We start from the raw sequence: 16,870 nt of genomic DNA on the forward strand, positions 1-16,870 counted from the left end.
CATTTATTAATCCTTATTTTACTCATTCATTTCTAAATAAAAAAAAAAATCATCAGCTTCATTTCATTATTATTACTATATATTTATACCAATATAAATTCATATTCAATCACAATAATTTTTTTGATTTCACTAGTTCAAATTGTAGAATATATTCATAAAAAATAATATAAATTTAAAATCGCCAAATAAAAAATGATGAATTAAATAACTGACTCACACTATTTATTGTAATATTGTCAACACGTAGATCAAAGTTAATAGGTCAATAGTAAAAGACTCATAAATTTATCATTAATAATAATAATAATAATATTAATATGATATAATAAATGATATTTTATTATATTAAAGGGCTACATTATCACCATACAACCTTCACTCACACACACTTCAATGGAATCATAACAACAACTTCTTCAACTTCCAATAAAAAGAAAAACACATTTCTCTCTGTTCTGTTTCTCTGTTCTGTTCTGTTTTGCTTTGCAACAGCATTCATGGAACGTGCTCGTAGACTCGCAAACCGTGCAACTCTGAAGCGTCTTCTTTCAGAGGCAAAACAAAATCGAAACAATGAAACAATATGGAACACTTCCACAACACCAATCCCTTCATCAAGGTACGTTTCCTCTGTTTCAAACTCTGTTCACAGAACAAGAGGATCCAAACAAGATAACATTTTCACAAGAAAACCCAACGTTCCACGAAGCGTGGTTGGTTTTCTCGGTATTGGGTACCCTTCACAATCTCGATCCATTAGCGTAGAAGCTTTAAAACCAAGTGACACATTCCCAAGACGCCATAACTCAGCAACACCAGAAGAACAAACAAAAATGGCTGAATCATGTGGTTTCAATACCCTTGATTCACTTGTTGATGCAACAGTTCCGAAATCAATCCGTTTAAAAGAAATGAAATTTAACAAATTCGATGGAGGGTTAACAGAAGGTCAAATGATTGAACACATGAAATATTTAGCTTCAAAAAACAAGATTTTTAAATCTTTCATTGGAATGGGTTACTATAACACACATGTTCCACCTGTGATTTTGAGGAACATAATGGAGAATCCTGCTTGGTATACTCAGTATACACCTTATCAAGCCGAGATTTCACAAGGTCGGCTTGAATCACTTTTGAATTTTCAAACCATGATTACTGATCTCACTGGTTTGCCTATGTCAAATGCTTCATTGCTTGATGAAGGTACTGCTGCAGCTGAAGCAATGTCTATGTGTAATAATATTCAAAAGGGTAAGAAAAAAACTTTTATTATTGCTAGTAATTGTCATCCACAAACAATTGACATATGTAAGACAAGAGCTGATGGATTTGAGTTGAAAGTTGTGGTGAAAGATGTTAAGGATATTGATTACAAATCTGGTGATGTTTGTGGTGTTCTTGTTCAGTATCCTGGTACTGAAGGTGAGGTTTTGGATTATGGTGACTTTATTAAGAAGGCTCATGCTAATGAGGTTAAGGTTGTTATGGCAAGTGATTTGTTGGCATTGACTGTTTTGAAGCCTCCTGGTGAGTTTGGTGCTGATATTGTTGTTGGTTCAGCTCAGAGATTTGGTGTTCCTATGGGATATGGAGGTCCTCATGCTGCTTTTTTGGCTACATCACAAGAGTATAAGAGGATGATGCCTGGTAGAATTATTGGTGTTAGTGTTGATTCTTCTGGAAAGAGTGCTTTTTTGGCTACATCACAAGAGTATAAGAGGATGATGCCTGGTAGAATTATTGGTGTTAGTGTTGATTCTTCTGGTAAGAGTGCTTTGAGGATGGCTATGCAAACTAGGGAGCAGCATATTCGTAGGGATAAGGCTACCAGCAACATTTGTACTGCTCAGGTAACAACTTTGCTGGTTTGGTTCAGTTAATTTTAAGTTATATATTTAGTAAGTCTTTAGTTCAGTGTTGCAGTCGTGTTGCGATTTTTCTTATATAATGGAAAGTCGCATCAAATATGGCTGATGCAACCTCAATCACCGTTGCGATGCAGTCATAAAGATATAAAAAAATCTTGATGTCGCGGATCTTTTTTTGAAACCGGGGGCCATTTTTGGTGTGCAAGAGCTATTTATAATTTAATTTCTAATTATATACATGATAAATTAACATCGATTTGTATTCAAATGTACACCTGAAAACAATGGGTAATTGTGTTCTGGTTAATGAGTTGCAACACTTTGATATATTGATTAACCATCTATAATGGCATTAACCATACAAATTGTTGTTGAAATTTTTGTTGTCAAATTTGTGTGTCAGAATAACATAGCTCTTCTATGAATATGGTGTTAAGGATGGATTCATCTTTTGTATTGCTATGTTCCTAGAGCATTTGATTTTTTTTGCATGAGTGAATTGGTTGAGGATTTTATTTGATTCTGTTTGGTTTTGTTTAGGCATTGCTTGCAAACATGGCTGCCATGTATGCTGTATATCATGGACCTGAAGGACTTAAAACCATTGCACAAAGGGTTCATGGTCTTGCTGGTGTATTTGCTCTTGGATTAAAGAAGCTTGGAACTGTGGAAGTTCAGGATCTTCCTTTCTTTGACACTGTGAAGATTAAGACTTCAAATGCCAAAGCAATTGCAGATGCTGCTGTCAAAAGTGAAATCAATTTGAGAGTTGTAGATGGAAACACTGTAAGTGTTGCTTTTTAGTTTGTACAAATCATTTTGACTGTATTTTACATGTCTTTGGATTATGATGGAGAGCTTTTTTTCTTTTCAGATCACTGTTGCTTTTGATGAAACAACCACATTAGAGGATGTTGATAAGCTTTACAAAGTTTTTGCTGGTGGCAAATCTGTAAGTGTAATCATATATTGTATATCCTTTTTCACAATTATCAATTGTATAATTAGAGTCTGTTTGGATCGGCTTATTTGAGCCTACTTATTGGAATAAAAACTTGTGAGACTATTTGAAAGGGTGTTCAACTTATTTCCATAAAATCATCAGGATAACTTATGAAAAAAGCATATAGCTTATACGAAAAACAGTATGTCTTTATTTTTTCTTTTGTTAATAGATATAGTTTATATATAAATATGATAAACGCACTTAATTAAGTTGTTTATCCATACATAGTCTTACTTATCTAATACTTTATTGTACACAGGTCTCATTCACAGCTGCATCTCTTGCAGCTGAAGTTCAGAATGCAATTCCTTCTGGATTAGTTAGGGAGAGCCCTTATCTGACACACCCTATCTTTAACACGTATATCCCTTTTTCACAAAATTTCAATTTATGTGGTTTAATTTTGGAAGCTTACAATAATTTTATTTTATTTTTCATTTATAGGTACCAAACTGAGCATGAGTTGCTGAGATACATTCATAGGCTACAATCAAAAGATCTCTCACTTTGCCACAGTATGATCCCACTTGGATCTTGTACAATGAAGCTGAATGCAACAACTGAAATGATGCCTGTGACATGGCCTAGCTTCACTGATATTCACCCTTTTGCACCAACTGAACAGGCTCAAGGTTATCAGGTAATAGGATGGTTAAATAATCTTACAAAAATAGTGATGCAAAGATATTCTTATATATGTTCGGGTTAAATATGTTTTTTAGCATGACTTTTCTAGTTTAGAACCTACATAAAGTTTTTCCAATTTTAATCCTATTTTGCTTTCATTGGGACAAAAAGCACTCAGCTTTTGTAAAAATGACTAAAATTGAATAAAATCTATGTAGCGACTAAACTTAAAAAGTAATTTTTTTTAGGAACTAAGACTTATTTAACCCTATATATATTTTAATGCCTGAAAATATGGGATAGAGTTATGATTTCTATGTCTAAACAAGCAAATTTTGTTTCAGGAAATGTTCAACAATTTGGGTGAACTGTTGTGTACCATCACTGGATTTGACTCATTCTCTCTGCAACCAAATGCTGGTGCTGCTGGAGAATATGCTGGACTCATGGTTATTCGTGCATATCATTTGGTATGGGAACTTTGACAATTATGGATGACTTTGTTTAACTTATGATATGCCTGTTTGGATTGACTTATTTAAACTTATCTATCGATAATTTCAACTGTTGGGGAGAACTTATGGAAATAACTTAAGTTGTTTTCAGCTTATTTCCATAAGCTCTCCATTATAGCTTTTAAAAATAGGTTATAGTTTATATGAAAATAATTTGACTTTATTTTATCTTTTGTTATAAAAATAACTTATACATAAGAACTTATATGGTAAAATCTTATGCTACAAACACTTAATTAAGTTGTTTATCCAAATAGGGCCAATATTTATCAGACATCTATTGTTCTTCTGATTTACTTGTAGGATATTAAAGATTTTCAGTTTTGTTATAATTTAATGTTGTATTTTCCAATTCATCCAATAGTATGTAGCCTCAAATTGTGTTGTTTTCTCTTGTTAAATATCTAGAAAAATTGCAAAGGTTTTCCTACATTATTGCCTTGGATTATTTTTTTTTACAAATTCTTGTGATACTTCTCACTTCTTATTGTCTTGGATTAATTGTAGTCGAGAGGCGACCACCACCGCAATGTTTGCATTATACCGGTCTCAGCACATGGTACAAATCCTGCTAGTGCTGCTATGTGTGGAATGAAAATTGTCACCATAGGAACTGATGCTAAGGGAAACATTAACATTGAAGAGTTGAAGAAGGCTGCTGAAAAACATAAGGACAACTTATCTGCATTTATGGTACAATAGGCTTCTGATAGAATCTTATGTTATTGATGATACACCAATGAATTAAGAATGTGGTCATACTTGGAAATCGTGTATATATTCATTATGGTTTTTATATAAATTGTAGGTAACATATCCTTCAACTCATGGTGTTTATGAAGAAGGTATTGATGATATTTGCAAGATCATCCATGATAATGGAGGTCAAGTATACATGGATGGTGCAAACATGAATGCACAGGTTTGTTTTTCGATGCATATCTTTAAGTCTATGTACTTTGTGTTAGGACAATAGTTCTTAGGGTAGATATCATATCAATCCATGGTGATATTATGAAAGAAATATAGTTCAAGAAACTAATTTATCTTTTTGGGTCTTTTCCAATTCCGAGTTGATCCAATATCTTCAATCATACTGTATTCCAAAATCTTTCTTTGTCTTGACCCTCTGGTTTTCAAAGTAATGTAACTCTAGTAATCCAGAGTTCTACCGGTAGGTAAGTAAAGTCGGGTCAATGGCTGACCACTTGGTAATCAAACTCGGATATTTCCGATCGATTTAACCTTGACTAAAGCTCATTAACGACTTGAGTCTAACCACTTGGTTTATTGTGTTCCAAAACTTAGACAGCACAAAACTGACGCTTTTGTTGCTAGTTGCTACATACCATGCTGGGCCATAATTTAACAATTATGCCAAATTTTCAAAAAATGTTTATTCAGTTATCATATTCATACTATATTGGAAACTTGGTTCATGTTTACAGGTAGGACTTACAAGCCCAGGTTGGATTGGAGCAGATGTTTGCCATCTCAATCTCCATAAGACATTTTGCATTCCTCATGGAGGAGGAGGCCCTGGCATGGGTCCTATTGGTGTAAAGAAACACTTGGCACCATTTTTACCCTCACATCCTGTGGTAAGTACTCATATCTAATTATGGATGACAATATGTTATCATTAGTGCATTGACCTGTGTGATGGACGGGTGAAATTTGCGGGTGATCATGCCACTCTTGATGCACAAAGTAGTCAAAAATATTTACAAGGGAAAGTGATGAAAGAACATGGATTAATTTTAATTATATTTATATTATTTCAAGAATGAACATAACTCTAAGAAGGATTTATAATGATAGGAAATTGTGCTTCGTTATACTGAATGATGTAAAAGAAATCCGACAAAATCTAATGACGAAACAGAAACAAACTCTAATAGGAAATGAGAATAATAATTAAAATATAACTTAGATAAAAGTCAGATTTAGTAGTTTATACTATATTAAATTTTAGAAACCACATACAAGTTTAATTATTATTTTCATTAGAAAGTGCATTGTTTTCACAGAATATGAAATTAGCCTTTAACTTCCTCCATATTGGATTACATAGTTCCTCGTTATCTCATACATGAAACTAAGATCCTTGTAAAGATAAACATTTGCTTAAGTTTGTTCTTTCTGTTTAATAACATCTTTGTCTTCCTATTTTTCTTATATCTGTTACTATAATGAAGGTGCCAACTGGAGGAATTCCTGCCCCTGAAAAATATCAACCACTTGGTTCCATCTCTGCTGCACCTTGGGGATCAGCACTCATATTGCCAATCTCTTACACATACATAGCCATGATGGGTTCTCAAGGACTCACTGATGCTTCAAAGATAGCCATTTTGAATGCAAACTACATGGCAAAACGATTGGAGGTTTGAACTTTGTCATAAATTACATTTATTTTTTAAATGGATCTCAGTTACCTCGAGGATTAGACTTTGCAGTTGCCCGTATGGATATCGTGGTTTATCCTAAAACAATCACATTTATTTTCTTTACCAATTTTTTTTCTTCTTGTTAGTGTCATCTATGATGAACCTGATTTTTTACTCATACTTTGAATTCTATAGAACTATTACCCGGTTCTTTTCCGCGGAGTCAATGGAACAGTTGCTCATGAGTTCATTATTGACTTAAGAGGCTTTAAGGTTAGACAATTTGATGATTGAAGTTTCTTTTTCAATTAATCATAATCATTCAAAGCTTTGATTAATTATAAGGTATTTCCATTGTAGAACACTGCTGGAATAGAGCCTGAAGATGTTGCGAAACGTCTCATGGATTATGGATTTCATGGACCAACAATGTCATGGCCTGTTCCTGGTACACTCATGATTGAACCTACTGAAAGTGAAAGCAAGGTATTTATGAACCTTCTTAAGAAAAAAAAAATTATCCTTGTTTTGTTTGTGCCTCTTTTCCTTTGAAATTTGACATGTGTAATTTGTTCTCTGATTCAACTAAACATTACTGCAGGCTGAGTTAGACAGGTTTTGTGATGCTCTTATTTCCATCAGAAAAGAAATTGCTGAGGTTGAGAAAGGAAATGCTGACATTCACAACAATGTCCTTAAGGTAAAATATTTTTTGTTTTAGTTTTAGTTTACTACACGGAAATTTTTTTTCCGCTTATATGATATTAATTATGAAGAAAACTACTTATTTTAGTTCGATTATTTAATAGTATATGTTGAGAGTCCCACATCTGATATTGGATGAGATATGACTTAAAAATATGTTTATAAGGGGAAGAGATTTCTCATCTTACAAACTGGTTTTGTAAAGGTTGAGTTAGTCCCGATCCATATTTTAAGATGGTGTCAGAGTCTATCCAAGATCCATTTGATCACCCGTTATCGAGCCACACTCTAGAAATCCATTCTTGGGCATGAGGGGTGTGTTGGGAGTAAGACACCCCTCATTTTACAAGTCAGGTTTTGTAGGTTCGAGTTAAACCCAACTCAGATTCTAAGAGTATACAGTATAGACAATTGGCTGCAATTTTTGTTAACAGATTCATCAGCTTATTTCATGCACTTTTGTGAGTGATTGTCTAAAATTTTGTGCAGGGCGCCCCTCATCCACCATCACTGCTCATGGCTGATGCATGGACAAAACCATACTCCAGGGAGTATGCAGCCTTCCCTGCTGCATGGCTCCGTGTTGCCAAGTTTTGGCCTACCACAGGTAATCATGTTGTTTATATAACTGTATGTATGTTTCCTTTGATATTCTTCTCATAGTTAACCTACTCATCATCCCTTATGGATGTGTGTTTGAGTAAAATAGCTTGATTGAGTGCTTAATCAATAAGCTATTCTAGGGAGTTTAATTAAGTGTGCATTCATAAGCTACTTCATAGTCTCATTTGCCATATGTAAGGTATGATATGAAGTTCATAAACAATGAGAGGATAGAAAAAATATATATTTCAAAGATTTTCTGCAGTTTTTAGTCATGCACCCCACCTCCATTTTGGCCCCTTCAACCACAATTAATAATTTTTTATTTCACTTATTTGAATTTATCTACTAACATTAGTACTTGTGAGAGTGAGATTATAAAAACAACTTCTGACATGTTTGTAGGTTGTTTTCAACTTATTTCTATAAACACTTCATGATAGTTTAGCTTATGTAAATAACTTCTAGCTTATATAAAAACAATTCAACTTGACTAATTCATAGACTAATAATATATAAATGTGATTTTTGTGTCTGAATCAGGACGTGTTGATAATGTGTATGGTGACCGCAACCTGATTTGCACACTTCAGCCAGCATCACAGGGTGTTGAAGAACAAGCAGCTGCCACAGCATAATTATAATAGTATTCCTCCATTGTTGTTTACGTATTTTATTTTCATTTCCAGTTGTACATAAACTATTCCTATTCATACAGTCACTGCATCTATTGACTTTATGATAAGGATGATAATTCACTGCTCTTAAGTTTCATTCAACCACAACTCATATGTCATATCCCTCTCCTCAGCCTAAAAGGCTCTAAGCAAGAATGAAAGTTTCTCCTATACAGAACCAAAAAAAGTATATATTATATTGCTGCTGCCATTTAGATTCATGGAATGTAGAGTATTTTGTGTCTATATAGAAATGTGAAAAATGAATTTTATTAATGTGAATAAAAGAGCATCTAAAACAACAAAATATTACACCACTTAGTCCTAGTCATACGGCGGTAGCATCTCATACCTCCACTTTATTAATACTATTAGTACATTAGTACATGATATGCCTCATATAGGAACTTCTTTCAGCAAGATAAGTTCCAACATTTTATAATATTGTTGATTATATTCATATACTTTACTCAACATGTCGCATCTATTATAATATATTAAAATATTTTGCAACCTTATTTATTAATATATTATTTATTTATGTGTCATGTATTCAAATTTATTTCACATCATAAAAATCTGATGTGCCACTCTTTACAATCATTCACTCTTTTCAAATTCTATTTTCTATTCATTCATGCTAATATCCTATCATTCATATCTCTAAATGCAATTCATTTTTGTTATTATCCATACCTTAATCCATCAATGCATGTACTATTGTTTTCACCTTTTCTATTACTAAACTTCTTTGTTTTGTAAAAAGAACTTTTTAGATCTCACTAAACTTCTTTGTTTTCTATACTTAAACATATCTACTAATTAATTTTGAAGTCACTCATCATTCCTCAATTAATTTGTTAACATCAACCTATTATCATCAATATATTCCCTTTAATTTCTCAATCAATTTGTAACATAAATTTTAAATAATCACATTCATCGTATTTAGTAAGTTGCTAATTGAATTATTGTTAATTGTAAATCAACATACCATTTTTTACCCTATTGCAATGACCATAATTTGCATTCTCAATTTGCCATACAAATTATTACATCAATCTTATATACAATCACAGTTATAGTTTAGAAAAACTTGCAATTTAAGATTCTTTGTAAACACACCTAAATGATGATATATTAAGTGAACTTTTATCTTAAAAAAAATTCCTTAAATTTGTGATTAATAAATAAATAAAAAAAGAAAGGAGAAATTGTGATCCCAAAGCCAAGTCAACAAAACCGCATCCTTTTGAAGAGGCCATCATCATCACAATAATCATTCTCTAAACTCATTTTATTTTATTTTTAACAATTTTACCAATTAAAACTTATGCACTAAAATTATAAAATTAAAACCCGAAAATAACACTTTGATATGTTTTCTTTTTCACGTAAAAGAGTCCCACCATAGAGTAGTCAGAATACTTATTCATAAAAAAAAAATAGTTATAAACTATTTGAATTTAAGTTGTAACAAGATTTGTAAAAAATAAGTTTACAAAAAGATAATATTTAGTTCCAATCTTTTGCATAACAAAATTGAGATAGTTATCGGAAATCTTATCAGCTTGTTTTGAAACGTTACAAACGAGTAAACCTAAATTATAAGTAAAATAAAATTTAAAAAAATAAAATATAAGTTTCAGCCTCCATCAAGTTGCATCAAGTAACAAAACAAATACTCTTTTCTTATTGATAAAAGACTCCTAATAAACAGAAGAGACATCTAAAGAGATTTTTTATTTTTGGTGGATAATCTTCTCACGCTAAGCGCAAAACACAAATTATCGATTTCAAATGACGAAACATCCACACTGTTACACAATCTGTTTCTGCTTGCAAGTCATGTGCTTCAAAGAAATTCTTCCATCCTCCCATGAGAACATAATATTTTTTAGCCCAAATCTTGAATGTCATGGAGAACGTAGTACCTTGCATATCATAGACAATGACATCTACTCCTTCTTTAATGTCTTCACCTTCTCTCAACAACGGCAAGAAATATGTTTCTGCATGTTTCTTGCTCAAGAACAATCTATTTTGGCTCTTCTCCAAATCACTTTTTTGAAGGTTCTTCTCAAAAGGCTTACTACATCCAATAATATTATCGATTGAAAGACCTTGAATTGATGGTATATCTGGAGGGTGATATTCATTTTTCATAGTAACATTGTTGTTGCTATCTAGAGAGTGTAGAAATACCTTACTATCACCTGCAACAACGGTAGATGATCCAATTGCTTTATTTGAAGAGTGTATGGATTCCTTACTATAGTTGCACACTCCAACAGATTTAGATAGTCTAATTCTTTTATATTGAGGGCTTATAGTTTCTCCAATATACGCAGGTAATCCAATTTTTATACTTGGAGGGTGATATTCATCTTTCATAGCAACATTAGAATTGATTTTTGATGAACATACATTGTTATTATATGTTCCTTCACAAATCTTTTTACCATTTAAAACTATTTTCATAGTCTTCTTCTTTTGAAATGGCGTTTGCAATAAAAGAATAGCTTCAGCCACTTCACGTTCTTCACTAGTGAAGTCATTGACTTCTATTTTCATCTTGAAAATATAATAACTATTTTATTTTATGTTTTGATGATTGAATGTAATGGTATGTAATGTTGTAGTTACACAGAAATCGTAATACTTGTATGGGATAAAAAATATAAAGTTATAAAACTACTATAATTCTATTTGAATTTAAGTTGTTATAGATTCCTAAAAGAAAGAGTCTTAAAAAAAAAACTGATTACAATTTTTTTATAACAAGATTGAGTTTAAAAAAAAACTGATTACAATCTTTTTATAACAAGATTGAGATAATTATCAAAAAATTTAACAATATCAAAATAATTTTAAATAATTAGTTATATCAATCCCATGTTATAGAAAAGAATATCATTTGTAAAATAAAAATCAATCCATGTAATTTGTTAAATGAATAAAAACTAAATGAATGGTTTTATAAAAATAAAAACTAATTTACAACAATTTTTTATCTCATAATTTATACCAATAAACTTTTGATTCTCACAAATTATATTTTCACTCTATTTAAAATACATTATTTAATTCATAGTTATAAACTTATAACCTATCAAAATAAAGCGTAAACAAATAAAATATCAAATTATTTAATTAATTATTTTTATTTTCAATCCCATATCATATAAAAAATTATAATTCATAAAAAAAACAGTCAATCCACGTACTAAATTTATTTTGAAATAATCTTTTGAATTAGATTAAAGAATTAAATTTATTTTGAAATAATCTTTTAAATTAAATTTCAATTACTTATATTTTAAAGGTTAAATTAATATAATTTAATAGATTACAGTAATAAAGAATAATTTTATAAAAACTAATCTACAACCCTTTTTATCCAATAATGCAGATCATTGGATTTATGACTCAGAAACTATATTTTCACTATATTTTAAATAGATTGCTTATTTCATTATTATAACCAATTAAAATAAAATTTAAAAGACTAAAATGTTATAATATCTTTGCATATTTTTAGTTTTTGTAACTACTCACGTCAAGAAAGAATACTAAAATTTTCTACGGTTAAAAAATAAATTTGAAATTTATAAGCGTGTTTTAACAAGTTACAAATGATTAAACTCAAATTATAAGTAAAGTAAAACTCAAAATAAAAAAAATAAAAAAAAAATAAGTTTTATTTTTCCATCAAGTTGTGCCAAGTTACAAAACAAATATTTTTTTTTTGTTGTTGATAAAAGACAACTAATAAGCTGAAAAGTCATCTAAAGAGATTTCTCATTTTTTATGGATGATCTTCTCACTTTAAGCGCAAAACATAAATTATTAGTTTCAAAATGACGAAACATCCACACTGTGATGCAATCTATACCTGCTTGCAATTCATGTGCTTCAAAGAAATTCTTCCACCCTCCCGTGAGAACATAATATTTTTCAGCCCAAATCTTGAATGTCATGGAGAACGTAGTACCTTGCATATCATAGACAATGACATCTATTCCTTTTTTAACGTCTTCATCTTCTCTCAACAAAGGCAAGAAATATGTTTCTGCATGTTTCTTGCTCAAAAACAATCTATTTTGTCTCTTCTCCAAATCACTTTTTTGAAGGTTCTTCTCAAAAGGCTTACTACATCCAATAACATTATTAATTGATAGGCCTTGAATTGATGGTATATCTGGAGGATGATATTCACTTGCCACAGTAACATTGTTGTTGTTATCTAGAGGGTGTATAGATACCCTACTATCACCTATAATAATAGTAGATGATCCAATTGCTTTATTTGAAGAATGTATGGATTCCTTACTATAGTTGCACAGTGCACTATATTTAGATAATCTAATTCTTTTATATTGAGGGCTTATGGGTTCCTTATTATAGCTGCACGATGCAATATATGTAGGTAATCTGTTTTTTATACCTTCAGGGTGATATTCATCTTTCATAGCAATATTAGAATTAATTTTTGATGAACATACATCGTTACTATTGCTATATTTTCCTTCACAAATATTTTCTCTTTTTGAAACTATTTTCACGGTCTTCTTCTTTTGGAACAATATTTGCAATAAAAGAATAGCTTCAGCCACTTCACATTCTTCACTAGTAAAATCATTGCCTTCTGTTTTCATCTTGAAAATATAATAATAATTTTGTTTCAATAACTGAATGTGATAGTATGTTATAATTAAGTAGAGTAACCGTACTACTTATAGCACAAATAAGATAGAGTTATAAATCTCCTAGGATTTTATTTCAATTTAAGTTTGTATAGATTTTTTAAAAAAGATTTTGCAAAAAGATAAGTTTTGATTACAATCTTTTGTATAACAAGATTGAAATTATTATCGGGAATATTAACAATATTGAAAATAATTTTAAATATTTATTTATTGTAGATATTTATAATATTAATAAATATTAAATTAATATTAATATTTTAAAATGATATGGTTAGTTATATCAATCCTGTATCATATAAAAAGAATATCATCAGTAAAAAAAAATCGATCCACGTATTTTATAGATTAAAGTTGTTTTGAATGAATCTTTAAGTAGATTACAATTACTTATATTTTAAAAGTTAAATTGATATCAAATTAATAGATTATAACAATAAATGAATGGTTTTGTTCCTAACAGACGCATCAGCATCAAGGTGACTCCGAGCGAGATCTTTTCCCTCTGACTCGCGCGTTTTGCCTTCGTGACGCGCGACCATAGAAACAGAAAATTGCATTTTACTTCTCCAATCGGGTTCAATCCTCCATCCAATAGACAAAATTAGGTTAGAATCTTGAATCTTGATATTAGGGATTATGCTTTTAGGGTTCTCTCTAAATTGGGGTTTTAGGGTTTTGTGATTTTCTTCTCTGGTAATTTTTGAATCCAATTGTAGTCGTTAGTAATGTTGTTAGATGTTATAATAACTGGTAGATTTTGAATGTTTTATAATAACTGGTAGATTTTGAATTTTGCATTATGTGATTCTGATTTGATGATGCTGTTGTTAGTGGTTGAACTCAATTCTGCATTTTTTTACTGATTTGATTCTGATTCTAATTTCTAATTATGAAAATTACATTTTTTAATAGGAATCCCATTTTTTCAGGATAAAAAATATTTCAAAGATTTTCAGAAGAATAAAAATATATATTTCAAAGATTTTCAATGAAAGGTGAGGAAGATGAAAACAATTTCTGGAACTTGTGATTCATCCAAAGAGATGTCACTTTCTGGAACGAAAATGAAAAAAGGGAAACTGAAAACAAATTACTTTAACGAAGTTATATAAAAAGAAAGTACAATTAAATTATGTATGTACTCGAAACTTTTTATTTGCTAAATTATGTATTTATTATAATCGGAGTATCTTTTCAATTGGGTTGATCTTGTTGGAACTATTTAATTTTCATAATTATTATAATTGTTCATATAAAATTCGAACCATGTCTTTTAATATTATAATATCACATTTTTACCGTGAAATTGCTACATTGAAGACAAAAAAAGAGGGTATAGTATATTCAATTGATTCTCCTTAAAAGAATGCTTGTGAATTTGGTTCCTTACTCCAAAAATATAGTTTTTTAAACATCCTTTTTCAAAGTTTGGAGTAATTTTTGTTTGGAAATAAAGTGAATAGTATATATAGTCTATGCGCGGCTAAGGAAACACAATTAAATTTTTTTCTCCAAAAAAGACAATTTATCTTAAAAAAAATTTCTTAAATTTGCGATTAATAAATAAATAAAAAAAGAAAGGAGAAATTGTGATCCCAATAAAGAGGCCATCATCAAAACCGCATCCTTTTGAAGAGGCCATCATCATCACAATAATCATTCTCTAAACTCATTTTATTTTATTTTTAACAATTTTACCAATTAAAACTTATGCACTAAAATTATAAAATTAAAACCCGAAAATAACACTTTGATATGTTTTCTTTTTCACGTAAAAGAGTCCCACCATAAAGTAGTCAGAATACGTATTAATAAAAAAAAAATAGTTATAAAACTATTTGAATTTAAGTTGTAACAAGATTTGTAAAAAATAAGTTTACAAAAAGATAATATTTAGTTCCAATCTTTTGCATAACAAAATTGAGATAATTATCGGAAATCTTATCAGCTTGTTTTGAAATGTTACAAACGAGTACACCCAAATTATAAATAAAATAAAATTTAAAAAATATAAAATATAAGTTTCAGCTTCCATCAAGTTGCATCAAGTAACAAAACAAATACTCTTTTTTTATTGATAAAAGACTAATAATAAACAGAAGAGCCATCTAAAGAGATTTTTTATTTTTAGTGGATATTCTTCTCACGCTAAGCGCAAAACACAAATTATCGGTTTCAAAATGACGAAACATCCACACTGTTACACAATCTGTATCTGCTTGCAAGTCATGTGCTTCAAAGAAATTCTTCCATCCTCCCATGAGAACATAATATTTTTTAGCCCAAATCTTGAATGTCATGGAGAACGTAGTACCTTGCATATCATAGACAATGACATCTACTCCTTCTTTAATGTCTTCACCTTCTCTCAACAACGGCAAGAAATATGTTTCTGCATGTTTCTTGCTCAAAAACAATCTATTTTGGCTCTTCTCCAAATCACTTTTTTGAAGGTTCTTCTCAAAAGGCTTACTACATCCAATAATATTATCGATTGAAAGACCTTGAATTGATGGTATATCTGGAGGGTGATATTCATTTTTCATAGTAACATTGTTGTTGCTATCTAGAGAGTGTAGAAATACCTTACTATCACCTGCAACAACGGTAGATGATCCAATTGCTTTATTTGAAGAGTGTATGGATTCCTTACTATAGTTGCACACTCCAACAGATTTAGATAATCTAATTCTTTTATATTGAGGGCTTATGGTTTCTCCAATATACGCAGGTAATCCAATTTTTATACCTGAAGGGTGATATTCATCTTTCATAGCAACATTAGAATTGATTTTTGATGAACATACATTGTTATTATATGTTCCTTCACAAATCTTTTTACCATTTAAAACTATTTTCATAGTCTTCTTCTTTTGAAATGGTGTTTGCAATAAAAGAATAGCTTCAGCCACTTCACGTTCTTCACTAGTGAAGTCATTGACTTCTATTTTCATCTTGAAAATATAATAACTATTTCATTTTATGCTTTGATGATTGAATGTAATGGTATGTAATGTTGTAGTTACATAGAAATCGTAATACTTATAGGATAAAAAAGATAAAGTTATAAAACTACTAGAATTCTATTTGAATTTAAGTTATAAAACTGATTAAAATCTTTTTATAACAAGATTAAGATAATTATCGAAAATTTTAACAATATCAAAATAATTTTAAATATTTATTTGTTGTAGATATTTATAATACTAATAAATGTTAAATAGTCATTAATTTTTTGAAATGATATAATTAGTTATATCAATCCCATGTCATAGAAAAGAATATCATTTGTAAAATAAAAATCAATCCACGTATCTTAAAAATTAAATTTGTTTTGATTGAATTTTTTAAATTAGATTACAATTACTTATATTTAAAAGGTTAAATTGATATCAATTTAATAGATTATAACACTAAAATGAATGGTTTTATAAAAATAAAAACTAATTTACAACAATTTTTTATCTCATGATTATACCAATAAACTTTTGATTCTCACAAATTATATTTTCACTCTATTTTGAATACATTATTTAATTCATATTTATAAACTTATAACCTATCAAAATAAAGCGTAAACAAATAAAATGTCAAATTATTTAATTTTTTACAACTAAAATTTTATATTTTCAATATAATAAAATAAACAAAATTCACGTGTACACTAACCCTAATTTCTCTATCGTCTCTCTTCTGGTGCGACTGCGCAGTCTAACAGAAAATCGCGCGTTTTGTCTTCGCAAATCGTGTGACCCGTAGAAACA

At 29.9% G+C, this 16,870-nt stretch overlaps 1 protein-coding gene across 1 annotated transcript; it reads left to right on the forward strand.

Moving 5' to 3' along the window:
• Positions 1-364: 364 nt before the first annotated feature.
• On the forward strand, positions 365-8,499 carry LOC101506313 (glycine dehydrogenase (decarboxylating), mitochondrial). Its single transcript, XM_073367744.1, has 15 exons — positions 365-1,856; positions 2,415-2,660; positions 2,749-2,826; positions 3,140-3,240; positions 3,325-3,520; positions 3,852-3,977; positions 4,530-4,715; positions 4,831-4,944; positions 5,471-5,623; positions 6,221-6,409; positions 6,608-6,685; positions 6,773-6,898; positions 7,014-7,112; positions 7,607-7,724; positions 8,264-8,499. The coding sequence occupies exons 1-15, from the start codon at positions 501-503 to the stop codon at positions 8,356-8,358; spliced, it is 3,261 nt and encodes a 1,086-aa protein (XP_073223845.1). The 5' UTR covers positions 365-500; the 3' UTR covers positions 8,359-8,499.
• Positions 8,500-16,870: the final 8,371 nt, after the last annotated feature.

This window comes from Cicer arietinum, chromosome 4 (genome assembly GCF_000331145.2).
Source record: "Cicer arietinum cultivar CDC Frontier isolate Library 1 chromosome 4, Cicar.CDCFrontier_v2.0, whole genome shotgun sequence".
Lineage (NCBI taxonomy): Eukaryota > Viridiplantae > Streptophyta > Magnoliopsida > Fabales > Fabaceae > Cicer > Cicer arietinum.